Source organism: Heterodontus francisci, chromosome 26 (genome assembly GCF_036365525.1).
Source record: "Heterodontus francisci isolate sHetFra1 chromosome 26, sHetFra1.hap1, whole genome shotgun sequence".
Taxonomy (NCBI): Eukaryota; Metazoa; Chordata; class Chondrichthyes; order Heterodontiformes; family Heterodontidae; genus Heterodontus; species Heterodontus francisci.
Window position 1 is genome coordinate 61,638,148 of NC_090396.1, and position 10,171 is coordinate 61,648,318.

General features: G+C 42.7%; 2 protein-coding genes across 4 annotated transcripts in view; one reads left to right on the plus strand and one right to left on the minus strand.

Annotated features, from left to right (window-relative positions):
• Positions 1–10,171, plus strand: part of tha1 (threonine aldolase 1) — a 111,675-nt gene that overhangs the window by 93,497 nt on the left and 8,007 nt on the right. The window contains exon 8 of one of the 3 annotated variants that reach the window (XM_068058363.1): positions 8,442–8,560. The exons of 1 other annotated variant lie outside the window; for it this stretch is intronic. In XM_068058363.1, coding sequence (XP_067914464.1) covers positions 8,442–8,483 — 42 coding nt within the window. In that variant the 3' untranslated portion in view covers positions 8,484–8,560. Of the gene's footprint in view, positions 1–379; positions 8,301–8,441; positions 8,561–10,171 lie in introns of those variants that run through there. One more of the 3 variants, XM_068058361.1, reaches the window with a different exon arrangement.
• The window catches only part of tmem235b (transmembrane protein 235b), a 110,102-nt gene continuing 106,000 nt past the window's right edge, over positions 6,070–10,171 (minus strand). Inside the window, exon 4 of the mRNA XM_068058366.1 lies at positions 6,070–6,639. Coding sequence (XP_067914467.1) covers positions 6,407–6,639 — 233 coding nt within the window. The 3' untranslated portion in view covers positions 6,070–6,406. The remainder of the gene's footprint in view (positions 6,640–10,171) is intronic.

Below are 10,171 nucleotides of genomic sequence, written 5' to 3' on the forward strand. Positions count from 1 at the left end.
GACTGGCCCTTTTTTTATATTTTATTTTTTTTAATTATTTTTTTTTTAACCAAGTGCCTGTTTTTCATGTAGACAGAGCTGCTCATTATTCTGCCATTAACACTCTCTCTGGCCTAATGTTTTGGCTTTCACCATAAGCATTAACACGCTCTTTGCCTTTGTCCCATGACAGCTTTGTTATTTAATCTCTTCTGCCCTATCACACAACTTCCCTTTTGTTCTCTTCCTCACCAAACCCCACCCCCTCCACTTGCTAGAAACCGAATTCTTTTCTAACCTTTGCCAGTTCTGATGAAAGATCACAGAACTGAAACGTTAACTCTGCTTCTCTCTCCACTGATGCTGACTGAATATTTCTAGCACTTTGTTTTTATTTCAGATTTCCAGCATCTGCAGTATTTTGCTTTTATTCCACTGGCATCTACCCAACAATTTGGAAAATTGCCCAGATATGTCCTATCCATAAAAAAGTCAAATCCAATCTGGCCAATTACCACCCCATCAGTCTACTCTCAATCATCAGCAAAGCGATTGAAGGTGTCATCAACAGTGCTATCAAGCCGCATTTACTCAGCAACAACCTGCTCACTGATGCTCAGTTCGGGTTCCGCCAGGGCCACTCAGACCTCATTACAGCTTTGGTCCAAATATGGACAAAATTAATTCCTGAGGTGGGGTGAGAGTGATTGCCCTTGACATCAAGGCAGCATTTGACCGAGTGTAACATCAAGGAGCCCTGACAAAATTGAAATCAATGGGAATCGGGGAGAAAATTGTCTGCTGATTGGTGTCATACCTAGCATAAAGGAAGATGGTTGTGATTGTTGGAGGTCAATTATCTCAGCTCCAGGACATCACTGCAGGAGTTCTTCAGAGTAGTATTGTAGGCCCAACCATCTTCAGCTGCTTCATCAATGACCTTTCCTCCATCATAAGATCAGAAGTGGGGACGTTCGCTGATGATTGAACAATATTCAGCACCATTCACGACTTCACAGATACCTGAAGCAGTCCGTGTCCACATGCAGAAAGACCCCAACATCCAGGCTTGGGCTGATAAGTGCCAAGTAACATTAGTGCCCCACAAGTGCCAGGCAATGACCATCTCCAGCAAGAGTGAATCTAACCATCTCCCCTTGATATTCAATGGCATTACCATCACTGAATTCCCCACCATCAACAGCCTGGGGGTTTATCATTGACCAGAAACTGAACTGGAGTAGCCATATAAATACTGTGGCTATAAGAGCAGGTCAGAGGCTGGGAATTGTGTGGCAAGTAACTCACTTCCTGACTCCCCAAAGCCTGTCCACCATCTACAAGGCACAAGTCAGAAGTGTGATGGAATGGTCTCCACTTGCCTGGATGAGTGCAGCTCAAACAACACTCATGAAGCTCGACACTGTCCAGGACAAAGCAGCCCGCTTGATGGGCACCCCATCCACTACCTTAAAGCATTCTCTTCCTCCACCGCTGGCGCACAGTGGCAGCCATGTGTTAGATCTACAAGATGCACTGCAGCAACTCACCAAGCCTCCTTCGACAGCCCCTTCCAAACCAATGATTACCACATAGAAGGACAAAGGCAGCAGATGCATGGGAACACCACCACCTGTAAGTTCCCATCCAAGCCACACACCATCCTGACTTGGAAATATATCACCGTTCCTTCACTGTTGCTGGGTCAAAATCCTGAAATTCCCTTCCTAACAGCACTGTAGGTGTACCTACACCACATGGACTGCACCGTTTCAAGAAGGCAGTTCACCACCACCTTCTCAAGGGCAATTAGGGATGGGCAACAAATACTGGCCTTGCCAGTGATGCTCACATCCCATGAAAGAAGAAAAAAAATCAAGTAGTCAAACAAATTGGGCAGCGACCATGATTAGAAAGATTGGACATGGTCTACCGAAGGACTGGGTTTGATGAGTTGAATCACCTAATCCTTTTTCAGTACTTCCTTACACAGTGGGGTCTTGGCATGTTCAGTTTGATGTCCTGTTTGTTTCATTGCCATTGATCAAGTGTAAAGTTCACCAATAAGCAATTAGACATTCATGTAACAATGCAACGAAATCAGGCCCAATATTGTGCTTATGGCTGACTTCTAGATCAATGACTGTCCAATTCCAACCCCCCAGGGAATTCTGAAATCAAGGACATTTATTATAAATGACAGAAGAAAATGAAGCTGAAAATTAAGAATTGTTGAGTGATTTGGAAAAGGATGAAAATGGAGTGCTAAAATATGATTTAAAATGTGGAGCACAATGATAATTATGTTCTGGTAATGAATCAGCAAAATATTCAATGCAACTCAATATGGAGAGTTGGCTTATAATTGTACTGGTGGTTGAATTCAACTGAACAAACTGCTTGTGCCAAAGCTTTTAGGTACCTAGTATTGTGCTTTGTAATTGAGGGAGCTGCTATTATACCTTTCATCTCCAGGGCTTCACAAAGCTCTGTTTGTTCTTACATTGTGCAAAGGTTGTGGATTAAATTTGAAAGTTGGAGAAAAAGTTCCACAAGCTGCTTCTTGCTGTCACGTCATTATCCCCCCTCCCACTCCTCAACAGTCGCCAAAAAAAGACTTTTAAGATTCACTATACATAGAAAACAGGAAGTGCACATAAAACCAACAATTTATCAGACATTGCCTGGATATGAAAATGTGCCTTCAGGAGAAAGGATCTTCATCAAATCTTTCTTTGTTGCTGCAGTTAAGGGACAAAGGAGCCTACTTATTAGGTAAAACTGTATGAAAAGAGCATTGATCAAATGTGACCTGCAGTAGCTTGTTTTCAATCTGGGGCCTAATCAAAATTGCTCAACTAGAAATCAATGCAGTGTTCCATGTCCTTTTCTTGGAATGATCAATGTGTCCCAGGGGAGTCATTGTGCAAAACAAAGAGGCGTTGTTATTTCCTCTCCGATGCATTTCTGGTACTTAAAGTCAGTTCTCCCATCTCTCCACATAGTGAGACACAGAGGTTGAAATCAGCCCGTGCACTATCACTGACAAAGCCATTCACGCAATTTCTCAAACAACCTGGTTTAAACTCATTTAAAATATCCGGCTTTAAGCCTTTGTTAAAATATTGAACAAAGGAATATCATACAAATGCATTAATTTCACAGCACAAATTCAATCTCTGTTCTGATGAAAGGTCACAGACCTGAAACGTTAACTCTGCTTCTGCCTCCACAGATGCTGCCAGACCTGCTGAAGTTTTCCAGCATTTTCTTTTTTTATTTCAATCTCACAGTGTTCAGTCTTTTCTCAATTAGCTTGGGCATTGCACAACACATCATCATTTTGATCACCCCCTGTGCACTGTTAAATGGAGCCTGTTGCCATTAGTGATAAAGTACCATTCCTGATACTACTGTCCCATTTTGTTCCTACATTGTACTCCACCTGACGAATCCATCTCATTAGGTCAATACAATGGCTATTGTCACTTTTGAGGAGGGAAGAATTTAAGCCGAGAGACCAAACAATTCCCTAGAGAGAGAGAAAAATCAGAGAGGGAGAGCTCTCATTGAAACTCTATCCCCAGGTGTCTTTTCAACTTGGTTTAGAGCAGTATTTGCAGAATCCTGGAACCAGGCCCCTAACTGCCTTCCTCTTGTTTACTCATGTATTGTTCAGGATGAATTAACATGATAATTCACACCATAATACAGAAGCCAGGTCAGGAAATAACATCTGAGCAGATGTGTCACTATCTCACTACTCCGCTTTAACTATTTGGTTCCTCAGTGTAACCTTTACTCAGCTGCTTGTAACAGAGAAGGAGAGAAAGAAAGCATACATTAACCCCAAGGAAGTGTTTGATGTGAATGTCAAAGTTAATCAGTGTGCTGTCTCTATAATTGTAGTGCCCATAACGTTTCCTAATTGTGCATCTGTAGTTGGATGCTGTTGCCTTTAATTAGTGCTGGTTGGATTAATTGAGACAGTTTTGTTCCAGAACAGGCAGTGTGTCTGTTATATTGTGCTTTGGAATTAGCTTTTTTGCCCGGTGATTAAGCACTCTTGGAACCCTCATTCCTCACAGTAAACCTCGTTTTCAGATTTTGTTTGAAGCATTTTCTGTTTATTCCCTTTTCATCTCTTCTCTATTTTGATGTCTTAAGTGGTTCAAATTTTGCCAGCTAATTGTAGGTATTTCTGGGATGACACTGGTCTTTTTTTCCTTCTCTTCAGTAAGTTGGTGAAAACGTGGCTGAGTAAAGAGTGAAGGCATGCCAGTGGAAAGCATTAGTAGGCAATTCATCAGTGCTTCTCTGTGCTCAGTTCATCAATTCATCAGTGCTCCTCCTGTTCCAAAGGTGGCTTCACAAACATTATTTGTTAAGGGTTTGTCAAAGGGCAATCATGAATACCTTGTGCAGTATCATAAAGCTTTATGGGACAATTGAAAATAGAGTACAGTATCTATCTCTAGCTCAGACTACCTTTGCCACGTACCTTATAGTGCAACAGGTGGAAAAAGGGGAGGGGGGATTGGCCTAGGAACACTGAGAGTATAAAAAGTGCTTATAGCACAGAAGGCACTAATCCAGCTAGTAGGTTTACCACCAAAGAGTCAGCTACCTGGGCATGAAGAAGGAGCAGAGAATAATAGACTTAGGTGTGACTGACTGTGCCATCTGGTCAACAAGACCTGGAGAAACAGTCTACCATTCACAATGCATACCACTGGTGGTAAAGGCCACAATGTCATCTGACTTTTATGCCACAGGGTCCATCCTGGCACTGATTGGAGATAAAGCCTAGCTCGGGTATAAAATTAAAACCCAACCCAGGCCCAACCTGACCTGAGCCCGAGTCCTTTAATTTTTTTTAATGCCCGACCCGACCTGAACCCGACACATGTATTCGGGTTTGGTCGGGTAGCCAGGCTTTAGAGCAGTGATCGAGTACAGGTGCCAGTTGTTGATGTACCCGTGTTCAATTAACATCATAAAAGTTTTTTAAAAAAACAACAAACTGATTTCAAACTGGCGAAGGCGCCGTGACCCTGAACACTCGCGGGAAAAAAATTATCCACTTCAGGAAATCATGCAATGTAACAAACAAGCTTCTGAACTGTATCAAGTTCCGATGTCAACAACAACAAAAATCTCCGCAGAGAACTCATGTTGGGAAGTTTAATCTCCCTATTTCCAGACAATTTTAAGTCCTTGGGCCAAGTGTAGATTAAAGCAAGAGCTCAATTGATGTTTCTGTACATGGTGCAGTTACTGGTATCTTCCCCAGGCTTGTCAGTTTCTCCCAGACTTGATTGATTTCAGAGTGTAAGGGATTGGGTTAATTTCAGTCGGGTGCTTTATGTCCGAACTTGCAGCTGTTTCTTTCCCCTCCTCCCCCCGGCCCCACCACCCCACTCTTCTCGCCTCTTATTTCTGTTTGTCCTCATCTCTGTCCACGTCCAGCCCGACCCGACCCAACCCGAGCCCGAATTTTGGACCCAGAAGAGAGACCCAAACCCAACACATGTCAGGTTCGGGTCGGGTAGCAATGCTGTAATTGGAGATACATCAGGAGTCAAATGATTTACTGTGCATCACTTCATTTTCTTAACACTTATATATAGATTGGATTGTTGGTTGAGGCACGAATTACTTTGAAAATCAAGGATTCTGCGTACCTTTGGGAAAGCCATCAATTTGGAGAAAACTTTAACTTGATCTGCTGCTGCTCACTTCTGAAGTTTACATGGGTGGGTAAATGGTGAAGCAGAGTTTCAGTTAACTCCTTACAGAATTGCGGACATCAAAATGACTGACCTTTGAGGTGTCCCCTGTATGTGCTGGAGTGGACTGGGGCAGGGCAACTGAGTGCTATTCACCTATAGGCAGGGAAGATGAAAACCTCTCTGCAGCTCTTTTGGATGAAATGGCAGAATTCAGTCAGACCTCCCCTTCTCTCCCCCCCCCAAACATCCCCCCATGCACTGCTCCAAGGTAATGAATACCTCCTATGCTCTTACACTCTCAGGCCACCCTCTCCTCATCCTCCTGGCAATGCCCGTTGTGCTAACCCCTGCTCCTTCCCTTGTACAACTAACTTACACACCTGAGTATGTGTTCAGAACTCAATTTTTATTCCCTTTTCCTCCTGCCATATAATTCTGTGTAAACATCACTTAATTGACCTTTAACAAGGCCTTAACAAGTGCATGACTCTTTCTCATCATCTTGCTGCCACTTACACCTAGTGTTTCATTAAACATAACACCCAGATGAAAGAAAATATATTCCAAAGTGGCGAAGAGGTTTCACAGTTACCAGCACAGGCTACAACATGTTTCTTGGATTTAGCTGATTACAAAACTTGGCACAATAATAATACAATAACAAACTGCAACATGGCTGTACATTAACATAGTGCTCATATGGCTGCCGACTGCTCTGGATGTTGCACAGCAGCGAGCTTGGCAGCCAGAAGAAATAAAGCCCCAGCAATGAGCTCCAAGACACAAGAGAGACAGGCCAGGCCCATGGACCAACTGAAACCAATGTGAATATTGTCAAACAACCTGTGTCCATACAAACGCATTGCGATGGCGAAGGCTGCTTTTGAATAAGCTATGTACACCGAGATCCCAGCCAGGGTCAGTGCACCTGAAACATAAAGAACAAGTGATGTTAGAACTTTAACCTCAAAATATATCCACACATTTGCTATTTTTGTGTGTGCCAATCAAATAGAGGGATGTTGGCCGTAAGGGATGTCCACCTTAGGCCAAGAAAAGGAACATTTTCCCTTTCAGGAGCCTAGAGCCAAAGGGCCCAGGGGTTTAGCACAGTTAAATGCAGAAAGCAGACCGAACCTCAAGACCCTTTGGGGTCTTAGCACCATGTCGTTGGTGCTACTACTGTGTGACCCTGCACACAAGTGGTCTGTCACAACCAGATAATGTCAGTTCATCTTATCTACGTCGCTCAGAACACACTTCCGATGCACCACTACCAAACTGCTGGCTGGCTGTTGTTAGCGAGGCAATTTTCCAGCATGGAGGAAGAGGAGTAGGGGGAAAAGGAGCAAAAGAGGCAATGGGAGGGTTGGGTTATATGGAGAAGCAAGGCCAGAGGTGCAGTGCGTTGGGTACCTTCAGCTCCTCGGGTGCCTTGCAGGGTTCAAGTCACCATTCCCGATCTTCCAGTGTGACTGCCATCATCTTATCAGCCTATTTATTACAGAGTAATTCAAAATTCAACCAGAATCATTAGAGGAAAAAGCCCTGTGTAAAATCTTCAGGGTTTAAGTGTCACTTTGTTTTTGAGTGCTCATCGATGCAAAGAATAAGAGTATAACTGAGGAGACAGCCAAGTAGATTAAAGCCTTCAGGTGTGAGATCTTCCACAGGAGATCATCTCACACTGGTTTTAGTTTGCAAAGAATGTGGTGCAACATGTCGCCAAGACCGTGAACCCATCATCAGTCACACAATTAGTCCAGTAATATCTCCGTTTCTCTTCTAATTGTCTCTGCCGTTTTATTACACATGAATTTAATCTTGTCCTATTTTGCAATGGTTGTTTAGCCTTATTCCTGATTAGGAGCTGTACTGATTTATCAATCGCATTTTTTCAACTGTCCTTTTACACTTCAATTATTGCCCATTTATTCTCATAAACTCATCTTCCCATCCTTCCAATCTATTTAAATTACATCATGTTTACAGCTTACACTGAAATTACTTCCCTTTACGCATACCTTTTTCCTTGGAGAAATTCTGTGCATGTTTATAAAGATTAACAGAGACATTTCTTTCTTCCATACTAAATAAGACTCTAAAATTTCATGCCAATATGTGCTAAATTATGGGCAGTTTTGTGCTGCAGATCTGCACGAATTAGTGACTGTTAAGACTGGGCAGGCACGTTGATATCGGGGCCTGGAATAACCACATACTTACGCCCTGAAACACGCACAATTCAGGCGTGCCTATAATGCAGCCTAAAAGATTGTGGAATTTTGGGGGTTAACGAGTTACCCGTGTAAGTACAGTACGCCCAAACCTCCTCGATCTCTTACAAATATCTACGGAACCCTCCTGCTGAATGCATCTCTACCCATAATAATTGCCCTGCCGCCAAATTGCAGCGCCTCATATGTAAATTTCCTGCAATTGCATTTGCTTGGAGGCTCACAGAGTCATTTTTCTGATGTTTTATTGCAATTTTTTTAAGCAATTCATCCTCACTGAGGCCTGCTCTGTATTTTCTGTTCCTTTGCCTTTTTCTGTCAGTATAAGTTATATTAAAAATTTGAAAAAGTTCTTAGACATCTTGTGCCTGACTTGTATGAATGATGAGTTGAGACTTACATTTCTTCTTTAAAAATGAAAATTAATGTTGTGACTTTAGTGTTTTCTTTAGGCCCCAATTGTTTATGCTGATTTATCCCCATTTTATCGCAGGCATATTCTTATGAGATCCACGGAGATTGGAGCAAAACTTGACATCAGTAGGAATGGGAAAATAGTCAGTTCTAATCTCCAAGTTGCATCGATGGAGATTCCAGGACAGGTACTTGCAGCTGTCAGAGGGCCTCCAGATTGAAACCCAGCTCCCACTGTACAACACATTGTGCTGCACTTCCAGCTTCATTTCCTCCCACCCCCCCCCCCCCCCCCCCCCCCGGCCCCCCAATTATTCCTGGAATTTTTTTAACATCCTGCAGTTTACCAACATGGTGACATATGTCACATACAACCTCTCCTACATTATGACAGTGACGATACTTCAGAAGTACTTCATTGGCTGTAATGTGCTTTGGGAAGTTCTAAGGTCGTGAAAGAAGCTATGCATTCATTCACTCATTCATTCATTCCTTCCTTTCCCTTTTTTTCTTCAATTCAATAAACACTCAAGTCAGAGTGCAGGAGAGCTTCCTCAGGTCATTGCTAGCATTAAATAAAGCACGCTGGTTGGCTTCATAGATCAGAGCCCCTTCGACAGCAACCTTTAGAGAAAGCATCATGTGGCAAAATCACCTCTGGTACCATGCCTGAATTAGACCATTAATTCCATTATATGTTCCAGGACTGTCAGACGACCAGTGCTCTAAACTACTTAGCTACACACATCTCTAAAAAAAATCAGTCAAGTTTCTTTTTAACAGGATACAATCAAATGATTAAATAAATTGACTAATCAAGGCTTACATCCTCTGAGTAAATCTGCTCAATGAAACAACAGGTATCTGGTTAAAAATGTACGAGATCCAGCCATGCAATAAACTGTTTCTCCTCCCTGGGAATAACAGTCAATAACAGGAGATTGTTTCAAAACAAATCTCTCTGTGCCTGAAATGTCTGTTAATTCCTTTTTGTTTTGAACCAATGTTATCCGAGCACAGGTTATCATAGTGAAATACAACAACAGATTGTTTTGTTCACTGTTGACAGTGATCTGAGAAATGGTTGTTTTTTGAAGGGGTCTGTGTGATTTCACTAGTTTTGGGAGAACAAATGAAATCCCAATAGCCAGTTAGCTCAGAGTTAGCCCAGCAGACATGCTTGTCTTGGTGAGCAGCTTATACATAGCATGGAGTCTGAGGAGCTGCAGATAAGGGTGGAATCTCTGAATGGGTTTGCGAATCTCCTGCTGTGACTTCGGTGGTTGATTGACAGAAATCCTGCACCGATGGCATAACGACCCGTGGGATCATGAGATGGGAATTCCAGACGGTCAAAATGGCAGATTCTCCGACCAGGCACTCCCAGTGAGGAGTAACAGCCACAGGGATCACTGGTCAAGAAATTGCAGTTAACATCCCTTTAAACTAACAGATGAAAAATCAGGTACTGCGAACCTGTGAATTCCCACCTACAGATCCCTGAGAGTGTCAGGAATGTCCAGTCAGGGAATCAGCCCAGATAGTATCATATAATAGCTCCAGCACAGAAGGAGGCTATTTGGCCAATCAAACCCATGCCAACTCTCTGCAAGTGCAATTTAGTTAGTCCCATTCCCCCACCCTTCACCTGTGTTTCTGTTAATTAGTGGAGGTCTCAATACCAATACACCTTGGTAGTTTGATTTAGCATTTGTTGGCCAATGAGGCAACGGCACTAAACCCCGTCCTTTCCAAACCTCCAAGTTCAAGCAATTCAACAGGATAGGCCAATGAACAAGAAACATCAGT